Source organism: Mus pahari, chromosome 23 (assembly GCF_900095145.1).
Source record: "Mus pahari chromosome 23, PAHARI_EIJ_v1.1, whole genome shotgun sequence".
In the NCBI taxonomy this organism is placed as follows: Eukaryota; Metazoa; Chordata; class Mammalia; order Rodentia; family Muridae; genus Mus; species Mus pahari.
In genome coordinates, this window is record NC_034612.1 from 5,297,695 (window position 1) to 5,323,644 (window position 25,950).

At 54.9% G+C, this 25,950-nt stretch overlaps 1 protein-coding gene across 3 annotated transcripts; it reads left to right on the forward strand.

The window, feature by feature from the left end:
- On the forward strand, nucleotides 1-25,950 carry Msi1 (musashi RNA binding protein 1). 3 transcript variants are annotated; one of them, XM_021186728.2, is made up of 15 exons: nucleotides 1-107; nucleotides 282-318; nucleotides 924-1,005; nucleotides 1,106-1,190; nucleotides 4,155-4,196; nucleotides 5,826-5,918; nucleotides 9,071-9,119; nucleotides 10,864-10,946; nucleotides 11,580-11,697; nucleotides 16,679-16,759; nucleotides 18,524-18,580; nucleotides 21,437-21,502; nucleotides 22,114-22,301; nucleotides 22,783-22,846; nucleotides 24,050-25,950. In XM_021186728.2, exons 2-14 carry the CDS (start codon nucleotides 282-284, stop codon nucleotides 22,822-22,824), a joined length of 1,023 nt encoding a protein of 340 aa, XP_021042387.2. In that variant the 5' UTR covers nucleotides 1-107; the 3' UTR covers nucleotides 22,825-22,846; nucleotides 24,050-25,950. The 3 variants fall into 3 exon arrangements, with proteins under 3 accessions (XP_021042387.2, XP_021042388.1, XP_021042389.1); XM_021186729.2 differs by having other exon boundaries at nucleotides 7-107; nucleotides 278-318; XM_021186730.2 differs by having other exon boundaries at nucleotides 7-107; nucleotides 278-318; nucleotides 22,147-22,301.

Here is a 25,950-nt window from a genome sequence, read left to right on the forward strand (position 1 = left end):
CCGCCGCCGCCGCCGCCGCTCCGCTGCCCGCGCCGCCCGCGGCTCCCGATGGAGACTGACGCGCCCCAGCCCGGCCTCGCCTCCCCGGACTCGCCGCACGACCCCTGGTACGGTCCGGCCCGGCCCGGCCCGGCCTGCCCAGCCCGCGTCCGCCCCGGCCCCGCCAACATGGCCGATCCGGGTCGGGCCGGGGCCTCCCCGGGGCTCGGGCCCGCGCCCCCTGCTCCCTGGCGCCCGGCGCTCACGCGGGCCCTTTGTGTCTCTGCTCCTCCCGCAGCAAGATGTTCATCGGAGGACTCAGTTGGCAGACCACGCAGGGTGAGCCAGCCCGGGGATCGCCCGCCGGCCCCCGCACCGCCACCCTGCACCCCTTGCGGCGCCCCAAGCCCGGACGCCCCTGCCGGGCCCCGCGCCCCGCTGACCCCGGGCGCCCTCGTGCCCTCTTCCGCGCCCCGCCCCGGGGACCCCGAGAGCGCAGCACGCTCGGCGAGCGCGCACGGCCCGGCGCGGGTTGGGGAGCAGTTGTGGGGGTGGGGGGTGGGTTCAGGGGGCATGGGGGGCGGGCTGGGCCCCCGGGACCCGCCGGCGGCAGCTCCAACTCCGCTCGCACCTGCGGCTCAAACTTTTGTTGAGGCTGCTCCCGGAGCGGCGGGAACCCAACCGGAGCGGTCCCCCACTCCAGCCCGGCCCCGGCCCTTGCCTTGCCGAGGCCCCGGTGGGCGCCAGGAAGGCTCCGCGGGAATCCCCCCCCCAAGTCCCGAGGCGAGGGTAGGAGTGGGGGGGGGGCGGCCGCGGAGAGAGCGCGCGGGCAGCACGGCGCGGGGGCGGCGGGGCCGCGCCGGGGTCACCGGGGGCAAAGGACGGGGGAGGAGGGGGAAGGGCTCCGGGCCTGGGCTGGTCCGAAGGCGAGTGTGTGGTTACAGAAGGGCTGCGCGAATACTTCGGCCAGTTCGGGGAAGTGAAAGAGTGTCTGGTGATGCGGGACCCCCTGACCAAAAGATCCAGGTGAGTCCAGGAGACCTCTCCTGCCACCGGGCTCGCCCCTCCCGCCGCGGCCACTCGCTGTCCTTGTAACCATCTGCCTCTCCCTCACTACGCGGCGCAGGGGTTTCGGCTTCGTCACTTTCATGGACCAGGCGGGGGTGGATAAAGTGCTGGCGCAATCGCGGCACGAGCTCGACTCCAAAACAGTGAGTGGCCCTCGGGGTTTCGGGGGTCCTTTGGGAGCGGGAGGCTGCCGGCAGAGAGAGATTCGGGACTCTCTCTCGTGGGGACAGTTGCATGGAGTTTGCTGAGTGCGAGAGCTGTCATGCCCTGAAAGTTTGTCAGTGGAGTTAGGGACAGAGGGAGGAAAGAAAGAAAAAAAAAAAATCTCAGGCCTGGGATAAGATGCCACACGCCCCACCTCCAGTGTTGGTGAGGGGCGCGGCAACTCCTACCCTTTCTCTGTGAGTACTAATCTTGGTACTCTGGCTTTGGGGTGGAGCCGGGTCCCTCTCCTACCCCCAGACTGAATGAGTCAGGGCTACAGTTACCCACGGTGGCTTCTCTGAAATCTAACTACTGTTTGACTCTGTGACACCCCCCTTTTCCATTCCAGACCAATGGCGAAGCATCACAGAGCCCTCCCGCTCCCCCCTCCCTACACTCACATTCCCCCTTCTCCTTCCCGGACTTTGGTCAGTGAGCTCCTTGCTTTTGTAGAAGACTCGAACCTTCTTTATCCTTACAGGGAATTTATGAACAGGGAGCTAGCTTGCATGGAAATAGAAAGAAAAAAAAAAGTGCTCTGTCGACCAGATCTTAGGAGACTCTGCCTGTTTGGTATTCAAACTCCTAGAACATTTTGCTTCTTTCCCAGTGTTCCCAGTGCCTTGGACCCTGCAGGGGGCGCTGGCGGAGGCCAGCTCAGGGGTTCCAGAAGGCAAGGGAGAAAAGCAGAGGAAGGCTCACTTGATGATGGGGGGTGTCTGTCTGCCAGGGGGTGGGGAGGGGGGGAACCAGGACAATGTGACCTCTCTCCACACTCCCCCATTCTTTCTTCCCCAGCCCTGGGCCTCCCTGCTTGGGCCAGTTACTGACTCCTGTTTACCTGCAACAATGGCTGGTTGTGCCCCAAGAATTTGTTAAATTACCGTCTGTCCCCAGCTTCTGTTATCTCTGCCCAGTGGCTCCCACTCCCGCACACAGTAATGAGCAAACGAAGCCAGGCCTCGCTCGACTTTGCCTGTTCTGAAAGGCTCTTCCTGGCTCAGCCCAAGTGACCCAGGCTGGGGAGAGAAGAGACAGTGGCCTATTGTTTTTGACGATTATCTACCGTCAAGCGGCCTGTTCTCCTACCATCCCCTGTCCTCAGAATGCACGGATGCTTCTGCTGCTCTCAGGAAGCTGAGTGCTGGGGTGGGGGTGGGGGGGGGAGCTGGAGGCGTCCAAGATTGATAAGGGGGTTGGAGGGGGGAGGATGCTAAGAGGGACATCCTTAAGATACGGAGACTGCCAACCACAAGGGCTTTGTCTGTGTTTAGCATCTCTGGGCTGGGGAAAGGGGGCGGGAAGGAGTCTATTTTGAGTTCTGAATTTCACCTTTTATTTACTTGTTGGGCCTTATTTATGTTGCCAGCTGTGAGTCAGAGTGGAGGTGTATGTGTGTGTGTGTGTTGGAGATTTGCTGTGTGTGGGTCTGGGGGAGTGTGGCTGTCTCACCATCAGGGTCTGTGCAGGGGGCTGTTGGATGTAGGTGGCTGCATCTGGAAGAAGGAAGGTGAGGTTGTATGAAATCACAACCTCAGACAAGCAGTTGGGTGGGTTTGGTTTCCCCTAGAGATCACAGGACCTTGGTACAGGAGGGACATTGCCCTAGTGAGGGCTTTGGAGAGCCATCTCTCTGGGCAGATTCTGGAGGGGAGCTGGCAGAAGGTGGCTTCCTGGTCCGTGCCATGTGGGCAGAGGGAAGCTGGGGCCAGTTTTCTAGAATCCTGAGTTTTGAACAGAATGAACTTTGGGAAAAAAAGATCTTGCCTGTGATTGGCTGGTAACTTCTAAACGATGTCCATCCGTGTGAGCAGCAAGAATTGTCAGGACCAGGCCTCACGGGTCCTGTCTCAGTCACGGAGTGTCTCGTGTTCTGTTTCTTACTGTCCTGTCAGCACAGCCAGAGCGCCTAGGAATGGTACCCAGGTGTGTCCTGATTTCGTCAGGGGCAAAGGTAACTTGGTAATGGCACCTTTGTTTGTGCAGCGGAGGGACGTTGACAAAGGGCCGCTTTCAACCTTTTATCTCATTTGAATCCCCCACAGCTGCCTTCTGAAGGAGTGGGTGTGATTGTCCCCACTCTGCAGATGCGTGGACTGAGGCTTAAGAGGCCTATGGAGATTAGAGCCTTGGCCTGTAGCCCATTTCTTAAGTCCCATTCTCTCTCACACCACGAAAGACTATACTCAGCCTCACCTGGAGCCTCGCTCTCCAATAGGAACCATTTGCTTTCAGCCCCTAAGGAAGGCTGTCAGCGGCTGGAGGAAGTAGGGAAACAGTACTGAGCCTATTCCTGGTGGGTCCAGACTCAGACCTTCACATCCTTTTCAGGCAAAGGCTAGATAGTCTGGCAAAAAAAAAAAGGAAAAAAAGTCTTGTTTTGCAAAGTCAGAATGACACACGCCACTTAGGCAGGTAGGCACCGACGTGGACACCCTTGTGGAGTCTGTGTAGCCGATACTTGGTGAAATCGGGCTTTAGCTCGCACAGTTTTGGGGTTTTGGCTGTGGGCTAGACACCAACCACGTCACATGCTCTGTGAGCGTGATCTGAAGAGAGCTGCAGGTGGACCTTTTTGGGTAGTAGGTATTGGTTGCCCTTTTAGCAGGTGAACTTGACCTTGAAGCTCTGAGGAGTTAAATAACTTGTCCAGGGTCTCACACACAGCTAGAAAGCAGTGTGTGTGTGGGGGGGGGGGAGAGAGAGAGAGAGACAGAGAGAGAGACAGAGAGAGAGAGAGATTTGAACCCTGCAACTTGCTTTAACCACTCTGTAGTCTTACCTAAAGCCACTGTGGTTTCTCTTACTTCTCTGTGTCCTGGGATGAAAGGAGCTGGAGGTTGTGTGGCCACTCGAGGCTATATGTGACACCCAAGACTCCTAACCTGTCCCTTCTCTCGCAGATTGACCCCAAGGTGGCCTTTCCTCGGAGAGCGCAGCCTAAGGTAGGTGTGTGATGGGGGTGGCAAGGGGCGGGGGAGGGGGCTGCTGGGACAATTGCTTTATTCCCGGCAAGTTGGGGTAGTGGCTCTCTCAGCGCGCTCTTCTGTGGCAGACGCTTCTGGAGCATCTGTTTGGTGTGTGTCTCGAGTGGACAGGGGATGAGGAGAGAGGATGTCTGTTGCATAGAATTGAGACCTTACTCGTCCCACCCACGTGCTGGGGTGGACAGCGGATAACAGGGGGCTGTGGGAGTTGCTTTGTTATACTGTATTTGAAGCCAATACAGTTTGGATCCAGAGTGTAATTCTGGCCTGGTGGATCACAGCCTCTGGATGCTAAGCCTTGCAGGGGAGGGGGGGCAAACCCAGGGTGGGCATGTCCTAGACTTAGGTGGGGAAGCTTGCCTCTGACTCCAGGTCATTCTCCTGTCTCTGGTTTGAGGTGTGTTGGGCTTTCGGGGGGGGGGGTGCTAAGGAAGGTGGGAGCCTTTCAGACTTCTCACCTGTTGTGTTTTCACTTGAAGCTCTGTGGCCCCGGGAGCAGATTTCCCGAGCGGCTGGGCAGAGAGCGTGCGGCAGGATTTGTGACTCGGGGCGAGGGCCTTAAATTTGATTCCAGGCATTGTGGCGGCTGGCCAGATCATAGGCTTTAAAGCAGTTGACTTATGGGCACTGGAAGAAAGACCACGTTACAGTGGTACCAGGAGTCTGGACCTCCACGTTTGTTTGTTGAGTTCACCCCAAACCCTGGATGTTCCTTTTCCTGGAGGACTCAGTTTCTCACCCTTGGTGGCAACCAAGGTGCTCTGAGACTGTGAGCCCTGCATTCCATCAAGGCTACCGGGTCCTGCTGGGGGAGGGGGGGGAGAGGAAGAGAGAGAAGAGAGAGAAGAACAAGTTCTAGAAGACAAGAGAGGGCATCTTTGGAAAGGATCCAGCCAAGGGTCTGAAAGTAATTATGGAGCAGGTATTGGAAGGCAGCCACACCAGGCAGCGTGTGGTCAGAATTGGGTTAATTCCGCTAAGCAGTTTGGTGACAGAAGGTGCCTCCGTGTTAGGATGGGCCTGGGACTTGCCTTGGATTAGCCATGCGCTCCTGGGGTAATTAGGACCATGTGGTCTTCCTAGAACAGGGCTGGGGGCCACGGGGAGGCCGCCCCTCCCTGAAGTTGGATGGTTGGCTTGGGAGGAAGGTCGAGGAGGAGGAAACTGTTGGTGTTCCTTTCGGCGACCCCCCCCCCCCGTGGTAGTTTTGGTGTCTCCCAGAAGTGGTGGGGTCTTCATGCTAGGCAGCGAGTCTAGGCCCCTTGGCATGCCTCCCCCACCCTCCTTCCTTGTAAGGTTCCTTAGGGAAGACATTTTCCATAGTACACAGACCCCAGGGAGGGACACACAGCTTTGAGCCAGCCAGGGTGTGGGGCACACAGCTGCCCGTGGCAGGCCTAGAGGCAGGAGTCCAAAGGGGGAGCTGGGAAGGGGGCCTTGGAGAAGCTGGGGCCACCGAGAGCTTGTCAGCTGCCCTCCTGGCAGGAGGGACCCCCCTCCTCCTCCACAGCCCCTGCTGGTGTGTGTGTGGGGGGGTGGGAGGCCACAGGACTGAGATACCCACTTCCTCCTTCCCTCCCCTGACAGATGGTCACTCGGACGAAGAAGATCTTCGTGGGGGGGCTGTCTGTGAACACCACGGTGGAAGATGTGAAACACTATTTTGAGCAGTTCGGAAAGGTAGGTCTCCCCCCCCCCCAGGGTGTTCCTGGGAAAGCCCCCCTCCCCACATCCCCCAGGATAGATCAGGAGGAGCGAGCAGGCCCAGGATGTGGGTGGCAGGCAGTCAGATCACCCCACAGGTGAGGTCAGGCTAAGTCACGGTTTGGGGGATCTGGACCCATCTGTGGGGCCCCAGACTCTGGGCCTCTTCAATAGAGTCTCTCATCATCTTTCTATTCTACCTCTCTAGTTTTCTCCTGCTTCTCCTCACTCTCCCAGGGGAGGAGGCGCTTCTGTAGCCAGTTCAATCCAGCGCTCCCCTCCCCTTGCCCTCTCGGGAGCTTGCACCTGTCCAGCCCACAGGCAGCTGCACCTTCCTTCCACCAACCCCCCCCCTTCCTGGGGAGGATGATAAGAAAGCAATAAATAAGAATCCTTATTGCAGTCGGGTACCCCTGCTTAAGCAGGTGGGGATCTGGTGATGGCCGCCGATTCCCCCAGGTATTGGAACTGAAGAAAACACCCCAGAGTCTTGCTCCAGCCCGAGAGGTCACTAGCTCTCAGCTCTCGGGTGTGTCGTGATTTAATTTCTGGGCCTTGGGAGAGGTAGTCTGTGAAAGAGAGGTGGGTGTGGTGCCGCCCAGACAATAAAAGGTATCCTTTACCCAAGCAAGCAGCGACAACCCCCAAGGTTCCATAGGGATGAAGGAAGAATGCCCGCTTGAGTGTTTGAGGTGGTCTGGGTCCGTGCCCACTCCGTGGTGGGATGTGAATTCCCCATCAGGCCAAGCTGGACCAGGCTTGGGAGATAGGCAGTGAGCCGTGGCGGGGTGGGGGGTCTGCGGGCCAGAGGATGCTGACGTGTCGAGGCCAGAGGCCTTGGCTCAGGCGCCTCCTTGGGGATCTGGGTCCAAGACGCAGGGCAGGCAGAGCCTGGGCCCCAGAGGGAAGGGCGCTCCTGGGAAGCTGCAGGCCCCGGCTCGGCTCCGGCGGGGTGTCTTTGTGTCTGAGCACCGAGCATTAGAGCCCGCACTAATCTGATCCAGCAGCTGTGATTGGAGGCCGCCTGCCCCCGGGGCCGGCGTTGCCGTGGCAACCGGGCCCCAGGAGAAGCCGTCAGCGGCCGCGTCTTTTGTTCGGGTCTAAATCGGCGTTGGCATGTGAAACCGGCCCGGGGAGGCCAGGGGGAGCTGGAGAATAGGCTGCCAGGGAGCGAGGGGGACAGCCGGGAATGCCAAGGGCCCCGCTGCTGCCCCCCCTACACCCCACCCCGCCCGGATCGAGGGGCCGCCACCGAGGGGGTGAACAATGGTCAGCCGCCATGGCTGCCACTCAGGCTTAGCCGCCGCCGAACTTGGCGGCTCCCACTGGTCAGCCGGCCTCGGTCGCCTCCCCTCCCCCCCTCCGGAGCCCCCCTGCCCCCAGGTTCCCATGGAGACCAAAGCCTATTAAGGACACTGGGCTGGGAGCCTCCCTCCCCTCAGCCAGCCTCGGGAGGGGGACACCACCGGTGGGGGGTACCCTGGACCCCTAGCCACTTCCCTCGGGTGGGAGGGGAGGCTACCCCGGCCACCACCACGCCACCGCGGCAAAGGGGGGTCTCTCTGTCCAGCTAAGCCTGGCTTGAAGGATGCAGGGGACCAGGCATGTTGTGTGTGGAAGGGAACCGGAAGGACTGGATTTGACCTGAATCAGTTTGTGGGTCAGGCAAGAAACTCAAAGCTGCAGGATTAAGGAGGAAGGTGTGGCTGGTTTTTCTGTTCACTCACTCATCCATTCAAAAAAATAATTAATTGAGCACAAGTCAGGATGGTCCGTAGAATAGTGATGACTATTAACAGCTGAAGCAGATGTCCTGGTGGGACCTGGGAGTCCTCCCCTGTTGGGACTTGTGAGCCAGCCCCTCCATAATAAAGGTACCAGATGCTTTTGAGCACACCCTGAACCCCAGCCCTGGAAGTTGAGTGTTCTACATATGCCTTACACCTCACGCCTGTAGCCGATAATCGGTCTTATACCCATTTTACGGACTGCGATCAAAGCCGCAGAAACCTAAAGCCATTTATTTACCCAAGGACACCCAGCCAGCACACACGGTATCCGAGCTTGCCCTATTTGAAGCCTGTGCTTGGGATGTGCTGGGCCTAAAGAAACCAGGCTTAAATGCCTCTTTGGGGTTAGGGACAAGACCCGCGCTCATCAGCTTGAGAGCCAAGATGGCATTCTGTGGCAGGAAGAGCTCTCATTTCTCTGAAGTTCTCCAGGAAACCCACTGCCTCTTAGTTCAGGGCGGCCTGGTCTAGATGAGTCCCTAAGGAGAGCTTCCAGGTTCTCCAAGGAGACCCAGTCTACTTCTGGGTCTGCCTTAATGAGGCATGAGAGACAGAAGACAGATGAGGAGCCCGGAGTTCCGTGGGCCTAGGCTGTGCCTCCCCCCCCACCCCCAGCACCCCTAGCCATTGGGAGTCAGGTCAGTGGCTGGAGTGGGATGTGGAGACCAGAGGGTCAGATGGAGCCCAAGAAAGCCGCCTGGGATTGTCCCTGTGCCTAGGTGTGGAGGGAGGGTAGCATGGAGCCACTTCTGGGGTTCAGGGGAGTGTGGCTAATGTAGACCCTCCCTCCCCTCCCCCTCCCTCCCTTGTTCCCCTCCCCCCCCCAAGCCTGTTCGAGGCAGGCAGCCCAGGCAGTGAACTCTGCTTGCTTTAATTACAGCCTCTAGCCAAAGGAAACCTCAATTAGAGCACAGGGCTGTAACAGAAGGGAGTCTGGCTGCTGCCCTTTTCCAAAAGGGGAAGGGAGAGGCTTTGGGCCCACCTCGTAATCGTGCTCCCCGCATTTCTTTTCCCTAGCACCTACTTCTTTTCCCTGGCTTCCTGCGGGGGGGGGGGGGGGGCTTGCTGTGTGACCTTGGGCAGGCAACTCCACCTCTCTGAGCCCCTCAGTTTCCTAAGCTGTGTGGTGGAGATGGCGGAGCCTGCGCAGGGCATGTTGCCATGATAGAGGCAGAGTGTCGGGCATACATTCGGAGTTTAATAAATACAGACTGAGCTGCTGAGAATCTGATGGTCGTCTCTGGTGTGTGCTCCCAGAGAGTAGGCAAGAGGGGTGTAGGGTTTTTTTTGGGGGGGGGGCTGGTGTCTGTGGGGCTAACACAAAAGTCTGCGTTTCAGGTGGATGACGCCATGCTGATGTTCGACAAAACCACCAACAGGCACAGAGGTGAGTACGCCCCTCCCCCTTTCCTTCCCAGGCTGGGCCCAGGGCCCTGGTCAGCCAGAGGGGCTGCAGGTCACAGCTGCCCTTTCATGTTGCCTCCTGACATCCTATCCCTGAGGAACCGCATCCTCTCCGGGGCCTGGCCTTACAGAAGGCTTTTGTCTTCTCCTTTCCTGCATCAGAAACTTTGCCAATGGCAGAGGAGCCGAGGACACCCCCCCCCCAACAGTGCCCTGCACCCCTCCCTTGGCCAGTGTCTGCTCCTGCCTGGCCTGGGCTTACCTTATCCCTGGAAACCAGACCTGAGGCCAGGCTGCCCCGGGGTCAGGCTGACTCTACAGCCTGCCGACCCCTTCCTTGGTTGTTTTCTCCTGGTCCCTGGGGACTCCCTGAAGAGACAGGCAGTTGGGGCAGTTTCTCAGTGGCTTTGGGGCTCCGGGGCTCTTAGCTTCGGTGAGCAGAGTGGTGTGGGCTATGAGTGACTGTGAGTGTGTAAGAGGTGTAGTGGACGTGGGGGATAGGGTGCTAAAGTTGCCTGGTTTGCCAGGGCAAGCATACATGCAGAGTGACCCCGAGTGTCTGTGAAATGGGGTTGCATGTGCAGCTGAGGGGAATAAAAGGCCTGTTAGGTGCGAGGTCATCCTGTTTCTGTGGATTTTGCTCTTCTGGGTTCAAGCAAACCCTTGGTTTGAAATGACTTCCCTCCCCCCAAAAAATATCTAAAGAGCTGAGAATGTAAGAGATGAGGGACCCTAGTTCTATCTTCAGCCGAGAGAGAGAGAGAGAGAGAGAGAGAGAGAGAGAGAGAGAGAGAGAGAGAGCCCAAGTTCTGAGTTACATCTGTACTGAGCAGGTACAGATGTTTCTCTCTCTTCTCTCTCATCCATTCTCTGACTCGTGTAATGTGCTGTATGGTGTTGTATAGACTGGTGTTGGGTATTAGAAGTTCACAGATACGCATGGATTCTATGCTGGTCTTTATAAGACACTTGAGCACAGCATAGATACAGATTTGGGGGTCAGGGCAAGCACCTAGGACCCTTGGTGCTGCCATTCGCAAGGATGACATTTTCATGTCGGCTCTGCCACTTTAAAAAAAAAAAAAAAGATTGGCCAGGCAGTGGCGGAACAAGGCTTTAATCCCAGCAGAGGTAGGAAGGCAGATGGCAGGCAGATCTCTGAATTCAAGGCCAGCCTGGTTTACAGAGCTGAGTTTCAGGACAGACTACCCCTGTCTTGAGAAACCAAAAGCTTCGTATTTATGTATGTGTGTCTGTGTGGATGTATGCCGTATGTGTGTGGGGGTACCCTCAGAGAGGACAACTGGAGTTATAGGCTGTCGTGAGCTGCCCCGTGGAATCCTGGGGGACGTGAACTCGGGTCCTCGGGAAGAGCAGCAAGTGCTCTTAGCTACCAAACTGTCCCCTCCAGCCCCAGCCCCACTGTGACCGCTCTCTAACTTGCTGTGTGACTTTGGGCACATTAGTCCACCTCTCTGAGCCCCCCACCCCACCCCACCCCCGGTCATCTGTAATTTAGGACCTGAAACCTTGACTCAGACGGGAGTTGGGATGTTCTCTTAGGCTGTGGGCAGAGCCTTTCATTAACTCTCAGACAATTGCCCGCCCGCAAGAGATGAGCTGCGGAGTGTGTGTGTGTGTGTGTGTGTGTGTGTGTGTGTGTGTGTGTGTGTCTTTGCGCGCACGCACACACTTCTGACCCGGTCCTGCCCTTGTCCAACCTCTAGGGTTTGGGTTTGTCACGTTCGAGAGCGAGGACATCGTAGAGAAAGTGTGTGAGATCCACTTCCATGAAATCAACAACAAAATGGTAAGCTGGGACGGGTCGGGGAACGAAGGTCGGAGGTCGGGGAGACTGGGACTCCAGGAGGAGGCAGTCAGGAAGCTCTGGGGTTCTGTAAATAGGTAGAGGTGGGGCTCTCTCAGAAATCAGCAGAGCCTGTCATTCCGAACCGTTCAGGATGATAACAGGAAGTGAACGCCTTGGGACGGTCCCTCTCAGAGCCCAAGTATCCACTTTTATATGGGAATCCCTACCTTGGTGGCAGTGATGGGGTATGCCTTTCAGCCCAGCCTGGTCTACAGAGGAGTTCCAGGAACAGCCAGGGCTACACAGAGAAACCCTGTCTCAAAAAAAGAGAAAGGAAGGAAAAGGGAAAAAGCGAGGAGGGGAAGATGCCTATAATCTCAGCTCTCTGGGCAAGAGGATTGTCACAAGTTCAAGGCCAGCCTGGTGTGTATAGCAAGTTGCAAGCTAGCCAGAGCTACACCAGTAATACCCTACCGTAAGAAAATTAAAGAGAGTTAAGACTAAAAATAAGTCACATAGGAATCATAACACATGGTCATGGTCGGTTCTGCGAGATCGTTCCAAGTGACCAAACTGGCGTCTGTAAAGCCCTTCAGACATAGCGAGCGCTCTGACCATCAGCTTTCATTGCAGGTGGAATGCAAGAAAGCCCAGCCAAAGGAGGTGATGTCCCCGACGGGCTCGGCCCGGGGCCGGTCTCGGGTCATGCCCTACGGAATGGATGCCTTCATGCTGGGTATTGGGATGCTGGGTACGTGCCAGGCCTACACCTGTGGCTTTTTTCCTGCCTAGTCCTGCCCCCTGAGACTTCTGCGGGGGTGGAGGGGGGCAGGCTGGGTGGGTGTGACTTCTCGGTCTGCCCTTCTGTTTGAGTCAAGAGTAAAGGCAAGAACTGTGCTTCGGATCTGGCAGGCCCGCCTGGGGTGGACAGATTGGCGTGGAACACTGCCCTCTTGTGGTGGTTCTGATACACTGCAGCCGATCCATAGTATCTGGTCTCCTGCCTATTTTGGGGGTATCTGTATCCATCCCGTGTTGAGCGCCTGATGCATGCTAGGAATTCCGGCGATAATTTCCCTGAGTTCAGGGTGAAGTATAGGCTACCAGGACAGTGTAGGCACAAAGAATTGGACCAAGACTCTGGAGAACCAGGAACCACCTAAGAATTACACCGAGTCTGTAGGTTGGGTCTGCAGGCAGTCGTGGGGAGGAGGGAAAATGTGTACCGGACATGGAGAGTAGCATTGACAGAGGCCCAGAGGCTTAGGAAGGCTTCGCTGTCTCGCTCAGCTAATTCTCATGTTGTTATTGTTGTCTTTGTTGTGTTTTGTGTGAGGGGTAGGACCGGCTGTCACTGGGCTGTAGTTCACCTGAAAGACAGGACTATCTTCTACAGAGGGACTCAGGGCCATAGAGGTTCAAGGAGCCACCTGAACAACCACGGGGGGGGGGGGGAGCCCTCCCTAGAGTAGGCGGTGGGACTGGCCACCAGCCTTGAAATCAGCCAAGAATCAGCTGCGCTTTGAAAAGCACCCAAGGGGCTGGGACGATGGCTCAGTGGTTAAGAGCACTTAGCGGGTCTTTTGAAGGACCCGGCACCCACATGGCAGCTCACAACAGCCTGCAACCTTAGTTCTACAGGATCTGGCTCCTCCTATCCTGCATGGCATTGTGCACATTGCATAAAAATAGTTTTTAACAGCCAGGCGTGGTGGCGCACACCTTTAATCCCAGTACTCGGGAGGCAGAGGCAGGCAGATTTCTGAGTTCGAGGCCAGCCTGGTCTACAGAGTGAATTCCAGGACAGCCAGGGCTACACAGAGAAACCCTGTCTCGAAAAACAAAACAAACAAACAAAAAAAAATAGTTTTTAATTAAAAGAAAGGGGGGCGGGCAGGAGAGATGGCTCAGTGGTTAATAGCACTGACTGCTCTTCCAGAGGTCTTTTTGGTTTTTTTCGAGACAGGGTTTCTCTGTGTATCCCTGGGTGTCCTGGAACTCACTCTGTAGACCAGGCTGGGCTCAAATTCAGAAATTTGCCTTCCACTGCCTCCCAAGTGCTGGGATTAAAGACATGTGCCACCACTGCCTGGTGTCTTCCAGAGAGGTCCTAAGTTCAATTCTCAGCAACCACATGGTGACTCACAACCATGTGTAATGAAATCTGATGCCCTCTTCTGGCGAGCAGGTGTATGTGCAGATACTCATTAATTTTTTTTTTTTTAAAGTGAATTTCAAAAAAAAAAAAAAAAGAAAGTGAATTTCAGAAAGAAAAGTGCCTAGATCGTGAGGTGTTTTATGTATGCTCAGCCCTTAGGGAGCACATTTGAGAGGGCACTTGTGCACGTACACATACATACATATGTACATAGAGAGATATATATACATATACATACACACACAAAGACTCATACACATACATACACACAGACACACACAGGCACACATGCACATACATACAGACACATCACACATACAGATACACACAGGCACACACATCACACATACAGACACACACAGGCACACACACACATACACATCACACATACAGATACACAGACTCTTACACATACATACAGCCACACACTTACATATACACATATATACATCACACATACAGATATAGAGACTCTTACACATACATACACACAGCTATACACACGTACATATACACATACATACATACACATACAGAGACACACACATGCATACACACACAGATACACACAGACACACAGAGTAAATAGGGGCTGGAAAGACAGCTCACCAGTTAAAAGTTGTCATTGCCTTTGTAGAGAGCCAGGCGTTTCACTCCCTTCACTCACGCCTGCCCACACCACCAGTCCCAGTTTCTGCAACTCCTCCCATACAGGCGATATGCATAGACCAGACATGCACATCGACACATACATACAAATAACCAAGGGTAAAGACAAACGTTGAGAAGACAAACATGCGGCCCGGCGGAGTTAGTAGCTAGCCTGTTCCCGGACGAAGCTGGAGAGATGGGTGTGTGCCTAAGAGTTAAATCGTCTCTCTCCAAAGACCTGAGTTCAGTTCCCGGCGCCTGTTGTCTGATAGCTCATGCCTGTGACTCTGACCTCCCTTGGGGCGTTTGTGGGGATCACAAGGCTCCCACGCACACACACAGTCTCACTGCACATGTGCTAACTAAACTATAATGTTAAAATATAAATTATAAGTATAAATATGAAAGTATGAAATATGAAAATATAAATTATGCTGGGTGGCGGTGGCATGTGCCTTTAATCCCTACACTCAGGAGGCAGAGGCAGGCGGATCTCTGTAGGCTGGAGGCCAGCCTGCTCTACAGAGTGAGTTCCAGTAGTTCCAGTATAACCAAGGCTACATAGGAAGACCCTGTCTCCCCAGCACTTGGGAGGCAGAGGCAGGTGGATTTCTGAGTTCAAGGCCAGCCTGATCTACAGAGTGAGTTCCAGGACAGCCAGGACTGCACAGAGAAACCCTGTCTCGAAAAAGACCCTGACTCAAAAAATTAAATAATAAGAATAGGAATAGAATAAATTTTATGTCCGGGTGTGGTGGCGCACGCCTTTAATCCCAGCACTTGGGAGGCAGAGGCAGGCGGATTTCTGAGTTCGAGGCCAGCCTGGTCGACAAAGTGAGTTCCAGGACAGCCAGGGCTACACAGAAACCCTGTGTCAAAAAAAACAATAATAATAATAATAATAATAAAATAAATAAAAGGAGTGGTTGGGAAATATTCTTTAAAAAAAAAAATACATTTTATAAAGAAGTGCTGAGCCATCTCTTCAGCCCATTATGTGTGAGTTTTTCCTGAGTCGTTTAAGGAAAAGGTCTTTTCCTTAAAACTATGATTTTTTTTTTTTTTTTTTTTTTTTGAGACAGGATCTCAAAAAAAAAAAAAAACAACAAAAAAAAAACCTTGCTCTGTAGACCAGACTGGCTTTAAGCTTACAGAAATCTGCCTGCCTCTGTCTCTCCCTCCAGCTGCCTTAATGTATTTTTTAATTTTTAAAGTGTTATTATTGTGAGCACCTGCGGGACGAGTCACCGCATTATAGTTTTATACTGATGAAATATTTACATCTAATGTACTGTTTTCTACTATCATTAGTTGACTGAAATTTTTTTGCTATTGCCAGCCTGTTTGCTTGCTTGCTTGTTTGAGAACGCGTCTTACTTTTTAGCCCTGGCTGCCCTGGACCAGGCTGGCCTCAGATTTACAGGGGTCCAGCCTGTATCCTGAAAGTTCCCTATACCCTCGCCCTGCCCTGCTCCCCTACCCACTGTTTCTCAAGGGCTGGGATTAAAGGTGTGTGGTACCATGCCTGGCTCTATTTTATTTTATTTTTCTGAGATGGATCCATGTACCCCAGGATAGTCTAGAACTCAGTTTCGTAACCAAGGATGACCTCAAACTCTCGATCTCGCCGAGGTGACCAGCTTGTGGTACGTTAGCGGTGGAGCTCTCAAAGCAAGTCTTGGTCCTCCCCGGACTGGCTGAGGTTGGAATAAGGCAGTTCACTGCCTTTTGTCGTCTTTCCATCCAGCCCTTTGAGAAACACCTTGGTGCGAGGGCGCTCTGTTGTTTTTGGCTTAAGTGATTTCAAACAATTATAGAGAAAAGTAATAAATAGTGCAGTCAGTCGGGAGCTGGGAGGATGGCCTAGTGGGTAGAGCATCAGCTGGGCAGTCACAGCGAGTTCTTACCCCAGCACTGTAGTGAAAGCATGCGTCTGGAACCTCGGGCCGGGGCCTCCCTGGTCACCCAGTGTAGACAGTGAGGAAGCTCTAGGCTCTGGGAGAGACCCAGCCTCGAAATAAAATAGGGCAGAGAGTGACAGGAAAGGACACTCTTCTGAGCTTCTGAGACCTTGCATGCTTACACGCCCATGCGTCACACATGCTTACACGCCCATGTGCCACACATGCTTACACGCACCACACATGCTTACACGCCCACACATGCTTACACACCCACACACCACACATGCTTACACGCCCATGCACCACACATGCTTACACGCCCATGCACCATACATGCTTACACGCCCATGCACCACACATGCTTACACGCCCATGCACCACACATGCTGAGCCTGTAAGGGCTGCTGGGGGAGAACCAGGGAGCTCATCGGATCTGCACTGGAATTCCAGTGCTCCGTGAGCACTGGCAGAGGGCTTTGTCCTTCTGGGTGATAGAATGCCCGCCCTCAGGAATCGTGGGACAACGCAGGAGGAAAGGTAGCCTCCATGCAGCGCAAAGGAGAGCCCTGCCTGACACCAGCGTAGCAAGGCCTCAGTGGCCTCGTGCAGGTGTCACAGGCGGAGATCGCAGTGTGTGCAAGGGCCCCGGTCCGAGCTCTGCAAACACTGAGAAAGCAGCAAGTCGGGGCGTAGAGGGGGGAAGAAGAAGCCGTGAGAGACCGGGAGCAGAGGAAGATGGGAGCTGGGTGGGAAGAGTCGGGTAACTGGGCTATGTTGTTGTTGTCTAGTTTCAGCTCCCTGTGCCTCAGTTTCCACGTCTGTTCATTGAGCCCCTCGCCAGGCCTCCCTGATACAGCACTTGCGAGGTCTCAGGGCTTGGTGCGTAGAAGACGTCTGGAAACCTAAGGCTTATCTGTGACAAGCTAGCTGTAGGAAGACTATGAGCAACCTCAGATCCAAGCTGGCCGTGCTCCCCCACTGAGGGCAAGGTTTCTCACACCGCCCCTTTGTCCCATCAGGTTACCCGGGGTTCCAAGCCACAACCTACGCCAGCCGGAGTTACACAGGCCTTGCCCCTGGCTACACCTACCAGTTCCCCGGTAAGTCCCCCTGGGTGTCTTTCCACCACCAGCATGTCCCCTGTTCCAGACATTATGACTCCTCCTTGGGGTGGCGGGTGTCTAGAGTGCATGGCCGGATGCTTGGAAGGAAGGGCGTGTCTAAGGAGAAAAAAAATCCTCCCATCTCTTTCTCCTGCCCCCTCCACCAAAGCTGAGAGTGTGGGGATCCTGGTGTAGCCCTGCATGCTACAGTTTCGCCCAGGCCATCCATTCTCTGCCTGTCTTCTGACTTTCTCCATCCCTGCCCAACTTCAGAATTGCCAGTCCCTCCAAAGACAGCCCTGGACTTGGGGGGTGGGGGGGGCTTCTCCAAGGGCCATTGGAATTCACATCCTCACAAATGTGCTTAAAGGTGCCGTACTGAGTCTTCATGGGGTACCGAGTGCTGTATAGAGCCCGAGAGCTTACACACTGAACCTTAAAGCTGCAACATAAAGATAACACTAGGCCTATTTTTTAAACAGGAAAAACAAAAACAAAAACAACCCTGGGCTGTCGTGTTACTCTTTAGCCTTGTTTTCTGTCAAGTATCAAATCCTTTTCGGACCCTTGGCTGGTTGTCTCTGTAGTGCTGGGAGTGGACTGGACCTCACGCGTGCTAGGCCAGAGCTCCGCCAGAGCCACAACATCCCGAGTGGTGCCCGTTTGCTGTTGAGGTAGAGCCTAGGCTGGCCTCCAGTTCACCGTGTAGCCACCTACTCCTCTTCCGTGCTGTGACTGGTTATGGGCATTGAACCCAGGACCTCAGGATGTTATGTTAGACAAGGCCTCTACCACTGAGCTACACATCCCAGTTCATTTGGGTCTTATTTCCTGGAGGGGTCCCTAAGCATTTGCATCCCCTGCCCCTGGACTGTTTGCTTAGCTTGAAGTTCTTAGTACACACGACAGACACCTAGCCCTCTCTAGCCCTCTCGGGGATCCTGTTGTAGAGATGAGAAACCGCGCGGACAGAAGGGTTGCTACAAAGATTTGACTGGGAAGTGGTGTCCCTAGGGACTCACACCAGTTAAGAATACAGGCTGTGCTGGGCATGGTGGCGCGTGCCTTTAATCCTCGGGAGGCAGAGGCAGGTGGATTTCTGAGTTCAAGGCCAGCCTGGTCTACAGAGTGAGTTCCAGGACAGCCAGAGCTACACAGAAAAACCCTGTCTCGAAAAGCCAAAAAAAAAAAGAATACAGGCTGTCCCGGAGGACGAAGGTTCAGTCCCCGGCACCCTTATGGTGGCTTGCAACTGTCTGTAACTTCGTTTATAGGGCATCTAAAACATTCTTCAGAACTCCAGAGGTCCCAGGCATACGCGTGGCATATATATATACCTGTTGGCAAAACACCCATACACATAAAATAGATAAGGCTTTAAAAACAGAACAGAAACGGGGCCCGGGACGCAGATCAGTAAGCGATTGCTTCTCTAACCTGTGTAAAGCCCTGGCCTCGGTTCTCAGCACCAAACCTCGGGAATCCCACTGCTGGCCATGCCTTGTGTGCAGGATTAGGCGACATCTCTAGTTTTGTTCATTCTCCTTTTCATATCCTCTGTCTCTCTCTCTCTCTCACCCCTCTGCCCCACCTCACCTACTGAGACTGTGCACTTTCCATTCCCAGTTCTGAGTCCCGTGCATGGCCCGTCCCCTCGCCCCTGGTCCCCATGGGTGCATTTCTCCCTGCCCTCCCCCCGCCAGGGACCATGCCAGAGGGGCTCCCCTACGATTTCCTAAGCTGTCTTACGTTTCATTTTAGAATTCCGTGTAGAGCGGAGCCCTCTCCCGAGCGCCCCAGTCCTCCCCGAGCTCACAGGTCAGTGGCTCAGATTCTGTGCATCTCATAGGCCACGCACGCGGGGAGAAAGGAGGGGAGAGGGACCGTCCCCTTCCCCTGGGGTAAAGCTGGCAGGACGTCTGTACCCGGGCACCGGCCAGTGGCTTCAGCTACATGGCCCTCGAGGGTGGGACAAGAGGCTAAGCCAGGCAAACGGAGGTAAAGTCACTCATCCGTTTGGCAAATATTTACCTAGTGTCTCCCATGTTCCAGGCACCATGGAGGCTCTGGCGCCCAGTGGTGAACAGGCCAGGGTTATGAACTTGGAGCACAGCAGGCTAAGAGGGACTTTAGACGCAGAACTGGGGGTGCCTTTACCCAGTGCAGCATTCGCATCTCATTTTCCTCCAAGAAGCTAGACCCCCCCCCAACTTCGTTCTGTCTCGTTCACACACCCCAAGTTATCCAGATACTTGGGGCCCAAGCGACGTACCTCCAATGGCCCCCATCTGGATCCCAGGGATGCCCGTGGGCTCCTCCTAGGAAAAATACGGCCAAAACATTAGGCCACGAGGGAGACACAACTCTACTCTGAAGCTGGGTCAGGCTGAGTGGTCGTGCACACGAGGTGGGCCACGAGGGGCTTCTCTGTCCAACCCGCTTCTCTTCCACCCTACCTTGGGGACTTTGCCCCCCACCCTGGCTATGTGTGGGGAAACTGCTTCAGATCTTCCTTCCAAGGGTACAGCGGGAGAAGAGAGACTGGGGTAAAGGGAGGGGAGGGGAGGGAACCGGGTCCTGGCGGTGGTAGATGTAAGGACCGCAAGGGTCAGAGGGTCTGACGCTTGGGGCAGGGGGCAGGGCTTCCTCTCTCCTCATGTAAGACCTCTGTGTGAGCGCCTACTGTTTGCAGCATGCCCCACCAGGCTACCTGGCATGAAAGCAGGGACGTACCCAGGCCTTTCCTACTTGTAGCCAAATGTACTGGCTAGTGAGGCTAGCAAATATTTATTATGCCAAGAATAATTCTTTCCGATAAGAACTCAGCGAGGTTGGCTACTTAAGAGTTTGCCTCGTGAAGGGCTGGAGCCCCCAAGACCTTAGTATCCAGGGTCCACCCTGTAGGCCAGAGTCAGGAGATGTCAATTGCAAAGGTGTCTTGGCAGAGGGGCCCATGGACTCCAGCCTCTTCGGCCCTTCTGGGGTGTGGCATCTGAACTTTTTTTTCCCCTGGGTTAGGACAGAGATCTGAGTGTTTCCTTTATGTGTTCGGTACATATTTATTATGCCGATGCTTGGCCAGGCACTGGGGTGGAAGGTTAAGGGGCACAGACACAGATAAGGTCCCCCACCCTGCAGGAGCTGGTCCCTAACAGAGGTGCATGGATTAGTTCAGAAAATGGAAGATCCCTGGGAAGATTAAAACAAAAGCCTGAGTGGTCAGGGCTTGGAGCTGGAAGGACTAAACAGAGAAGGAGAAGGCGAGGGGGGCGGAGTCTCGGTGAGAAGAGAAGCCAGCTGTATGGCCGGTTACAAAAAAAGGTGAACCCAGAACTCAGGCACCGCAGGGTCATGGGTTTGGGTCTCCCGCAGGACAACTTGGCTAAAGATTTTCAGGGGATGGACAGTCGGGGATGCGTTTATCTGGGAACCTACTTATCTCATACACACGGAGCCCTGGTTTCAGGCTGCCGCACTGTATATATAGTACCAGTCAGTCCCAGTGGAACATGGCTGTATCCCAGGCCTTATGAGTTGGAAACAGGAGAATTAGAAGCGAGTTCGAGACCAGCCTGGGCTATGCAACAAGGCCTTGTCTCAAAAAGAAGACCAAAAAACAAAAAGTAGAGGTCTCTTTGACCCTTTTAGTGCAGATATTTACTCAGTACCTACTGTATACAGAGCTGCAGCATAGAAACAGGAAGACAGAGGTGCTAAGGGATTTGGAAGGGGACACTGGTCATTTTGAGCCTGGTGGCCAGGGAGGGAGGCCCTGAGGACCTCGAGGACACACAGAACACACAGCAGCAGGACGTAGCAGAGCTGGGACCTCAGCAGCTCTGTAGCTCTCTGTCCTCAGCCGGTCCTGCTTAGAGGCAGTGAGCCTGACTTCTGTGCCCTGGGCCAGTCGGTAAGCAGCTCTAAAAAAGAACAGAGACCGGCAGAGTCAACTAACCTGGTCCCTTGGGGCTGTCAGATTCTGAACCATCAACCAAAGAGCAAACCCCCGGGCTGGATCCAGGCCTCCCCATCATATGTCGCAGACGTGCAGCTTGGTCTTCATGTGGGTCCCGAACCACTGGAACAGGGAGGGGTGTATCCCAAAAACTGTTGCGGGTCTGTGGGTTACGTTCTCCGAGCTGGGCTGCCTGTGTGGCCTTGGTGGGAGAGGAAGTGCCTAGCCTCACAAAGAGTTCAAGTACCAGGGTAGGGGGGGGGATACCCAGAGGGAGCCCCACCCACTCAGAGGAGGAGGGGAGGGAGGAGGAGGAGGGAAGGATTGTGGGAGGGGACAGTGAGCAGGATGTAAAGTGAATACATTAAATAATAAATAGATAGATAAATAAATAAATAAATGAATAAATTTTGAAAAAAAGAGGGACCTAACGCCCCAGCCCCGGCGCCCCTTGTAGCCACCCAGACAGCCATTGCCCTGCCCTGTGGAGAGAGTACTGATGTCTTACCCACGGCGGGTCAGGGTTGGCTTCCTCCTGCAGGTTACTCAGGTGTGTCCTAGGGTCCCGTATGGAGACTGAGGCAGGGCTGCTGCCTGGGACGCGTTAGGTTGGGGCGCAGAATGACTGACCCCCTCTCCACATGAGGCCTAGGTGGGAGAAGCTTTACGGTAGGGTCCTTTCTCTTCCTCCAGCTCAGTGCTCGTCCTTTGTCTTCCAGCCATCCCCCTCACAGCTTATGGGCCCATGGCGGCGGCGGCGGCGGCGGCTGTAGTTCGAGGGACAGGTGAGGCCTTCTGGGAAGGGGGCACAGGGAGGGGATGGAGGAGTCCAGAAGGGGTTCGTTTTACTACACAAGCATTCGCTGAATTGAGCGTCCGAGCCGGCCAAGAGTGACACCAGCCGTGTGTGGCCCCCCCCCCCCCCCCAGTATACAAGCTGCGGGGTGTCTGAGTGCAGAGGCTCATGACCCTGCCACTCTGGGGACATTGGGCACTAGAAGAGTTGTCGCTGAGGAAGGGCTTACGGGAGGAGGATGAAGGAAGGAGCAAGGGTTTTTGTAGCCCAGGGAACAGCCAGTTTGCACTGGTCAGTTACAAGAACAGGGAGCGGGCCGACAGAGTGGCAAGCAACAGGGACTGACATAGGCCAGCCTTAGAAAACACACTGGCTTGAGGGAGACTTGAATGGGCTCAGGGGGAGAGGAGGCTGTTCAGTGGTCACACGGGACACGGCAGGAGCCGGAGAGGATGAGCTAACACAATCTCCGGGGGTGGGGGGGTGGGAGGTGGGGTAGGGGGAGTCTCAGGTCCAAGGCTGGGTGGGAGGGAATTGGAGGGGGTGTGTGGGGTGGCCTTGGGCACCCGGGCTCTCACTCTGTTCTTTCTGGGTTGCCAGGCTCTCACCCCTGGACGATGGCCCCCCCTCCAGGTTCCACTCCCAGCCGCACAGGGGGCTTCCTAGGGACCACAAGCCCCGGCCCCATGGCTGAGCTCTACGGGGCAGCCAACCAGGACTCGGGGGTCAGCAGTTACATCAGCGCCGCCAGCCCCGCCCCCAGCACTGGTTTCGGCCACAGTCTTGGGGTGAGTGGCCAGGCCCTGAGGGCCTCCACCTCACCCCATTCATGCCTGGAGATGTCTGCAACGGCGGGAGGGAGCCTTGTCTATCTTGGGGAGGGGCAGGCGGGGCTTGAGGGAGGGTGACAGGAAGAAAGTATCCATAAGGACTAGAGGGTGTCCTGTGATGGGCTGCATCCTGGACGCTGTCCAGTGGCCCCAGGATGCTGTACAAATGCAATGCCACCTCCTTTTCTGTATGGTCAGAGTCCATCGCAGGAGCGTCCCAGTTTGAACCAGAGAACTGACTCCACGCAGGTCCCCAGGCCCCGCCTTGCACACAAGTAGATCTGTGCCCTGTTAGCCGATCTGTACCCGGGCAACCCGTGTCAGTCACAGGAACCAGTGTCTCACCATAGGGGTCCCACAGGGACAGCAGGAGCCCCCCCCCCCGCGGTTTGCCTGAATGTACCCCAGGATCCTCGGAGTCTGATTCTTTTCTTTTCAGGGTCCCTTGATTGCCACAGCATTCACCAACGGGTACCACTGAAGCAGGGAGGAGGTAGCAGGAGGTGAGGAGATGGGGGGGTTGTGGGGGGCACTGGGCCATCAACCCTCAGCTATGCTATCCCCATGCCAGCCTCGTCTCCACTCCATAGAGTTCCCAGACCACGGCATGAGGGGGTCTGGATGCCAGCAGTGGCCAGTGAACACAAGAGAAGACGCTTAGCCTGCCACAGTTTGATTTAAGTTAAGCCAGGCATGGTGCCACATGCCTGTCTATAATCTGAGGCCGAGGCAGGAGGATTACTTTGAGTTCTAGGCCGCTAGGGCTACAGAGTGAGGCTCTGGGGGAGATGTGTGAGTTGGTAAAGTACCTGCTCAACCAACAAGGATCTGAGTTCAGACCCCTAAACCCCCAGAAAGATGAGCGCAGCGGGCCAGACCTGGGACCTGCGACATTGACTGACAGTGGTTAGGAACGCATGCAACTCTTCCTGAGGGCTGAATTCACATCAGGTGACGAAAGACCTATAACTCCAAGCCCCCGGGAATCCAACCTCTCCACAGGCTCCTGCACCCTTGCACATGCATGTGTGCACACACACACACGCTTACACACATAGGCATGCACGCACAAATGAGCATCATTTTATTTTTTGAGACAGAATCACACCGTGTAAGTCGTGGTTGACCCAGAACTTGCTGTGTAGAGCAGGCCCACCTCAGATCAGGGACCTGCCTGTCTCGGCCTAGAAGGGAAAGCGCCACCACGCCCCACAGTAAATAGAGTTGAATATATAATAACAAATAATAATGAGGGGTGTGAAAACACAATAAGAATAGAACAGGAGATACTTCCAAATAGTTTACAAGATGCTGTTTTCAGTGGGGTTCGGGGACTGGAGAGATGGCTCAGCGGTCAAGAGCACTGACCACTCTTCCAGAGGTCCTGAGTTCAATTCCCAGCAAATGCATGCTGACTCACAACCATCTGTCATGGGATCTGACGCCCTCTTCTGGGGCATCTGAAGACAGCGACAGTGTACTCATGCATAAAATAATGAAATCTTCAGGGGACTCAGATAAAGCTTCCCAGGGAACACAACTTAAATCGAGCTATTCAAGATCTGGGGAAAGTGCCCAGTGCCATCCCAGCATGTAACAGGAAGTGCAAATTCTGAACAAACTTCATCTAGGAAGGGGTTGGGAAAGACAGCGGGCATGCCTGTTCTGCGGGCCCCAGAGACCATCTTGCTTACGTTGCCTTTCAGCGCCCCAGCCTGCAGCTGACTGAGGACCGGACTGAGCCAGCAAGGGGATTGGGACACCTCAGCCGCAGCAGCCCAGCCCCTTGGCTGCAACTCGGACCGCTACTGCCTGTCCCTCAACCCCTGGGCCCAGCCCCCAGCCCTGCCACCCCCACATCTGGCTCCCCTACTAACCTCCCTCTTCTGACCTTGCCTCTCCCATCTGCCTCTCTCCCTGGTCACTTTTATTTATTTTTGGATTAGCCAGTTGCCCTCCTCCCCACACCAGATCTGCCCTCTCCGGTCTGCCCACCCCCCCTGCTGCCCACTTTAGGGCGGTCCACCCCAGAAAGGCTTTTGTATCTGTGTAGCTAGCTGGAGGGCGGGCAGAGGGGGCCTGCTGCAGACCGAGGCCCCGACCTGGTGTTTTTTTGTTTGTTTTGTTTTTAATTCTGGCTTTTCCCTCTTTTCTCTTTACTTTTTTTTTTTTTTTTTTAAAGAAACTGTTTTTAAACTATTTCTAGGTTTGTGAATGTGAAGCCCCAGGCCGCAGGGGGCAAGGGGCCAGGTGCCCCCCACGCCAGCTGAGAACGTAGTATCTATGTGGGTGTGGGTTCCTGGCCTCCTCCCTCCAGCCCTGGAGAGGAGGGCAGGGCTGCGGGGTAAGCCAGGCCGAGCCCCTGGAGCCACCCCGTCCTGTATCATATGTAAATACTGTGAGGTGAATCCCTACCCCACCCTTCCCTAAGACCCCCCCCTTGGGGTGACAGCGTTTGTCTGACCCCACAGGGCAAAAGTCCCTCCCCCCCTTCTCCCTGTCTCTGTCCCTTCCTCCTCAGACACCGTTACTGTAAGGTTGCAGACCTCAGCTCTGGCCACGGCAGGCCCACACTCTCAGGCCCTCCCCGGGTTCAAGGCCTTGGGCGGATTCTTTCCCCCCAAGAAACCCCCGGTTAGGGGGGCAAGGGGCCAGGGAAGAGAAGGGCTTGCCTAGAGCCACTGCTGGGAAGGAATTGGCTCTCCAAAGGCCCCTCCTGGCCCCTGCCTAGGTGGGACCTTCATGGTTTCTGCTCTGAGCCCCACCCCCACCCCCACCCCCACCCCCAAGTGGGCATCGGGAAGCGCTTCAGCAAGGAGTAGATACCAGGAAAGCAAAGGGCTTCTCAGGGAACCCCCACATCCTCACTGAAGTTTCCCACCAGGATGGTCCTGTGACCAGAGCCCCTTGATAACCCTCCCGACCCCCCACCCCCTGGAGCCCCTTTGGGGGGGGGAGAGATGGGCTCAGGGTGTGAACATGAGGTGAGACCTGGCATTGCAGGGCTGAGTCCTACCTGCTGTGAGCCCCTCTCTGTCCTTCCCGAGGCTGGGTGGGTGCTCAAGCTCCCTTCCCCAGCAGAGCCCCCCTAGCCTTCAAAGCCCCCTTTGGAGAGTTAACTGTCCGTGTGAGGCGCTCACTCAACCAATAAACCCCGAGAACTCAAAGCAATAATCTTTGTCACCGAGATGCGCGGCTGTTAGCGTTTGTTGTTGGTTTTTTGTTTTTTTGTGGGTTTTTTTTTTTTTTCGGTTTTTGTTTTTAATATTTCCTAATAAAAGAGAAGCTGCATTTTATCGGATTTTATCTTTAGTTTTTCTACACATCTGAGCTAAGCCTCAGGAAACTTTGGCTTCCTTTCTCCTCCCTCCCCCATTCCCTGGACCCTCTCACCCCACTGGGCCTAACTGTGGGTTCGTGGACCTGGATTTACATTTCTGATTCGTTTGAGAAAAAAAACAAAACAAAAACGAACTTTCTTTTGAAGATGTTACATGGTGTTTTGAAGCCAGCAAGTTCCACCCTCGGTGTCTTTCCCTCCGCATCTGTAACTTCTTTTTCCAGGTTTTATTTTGTTTTAAATTCCTAATAAATTATTTGAAAATAA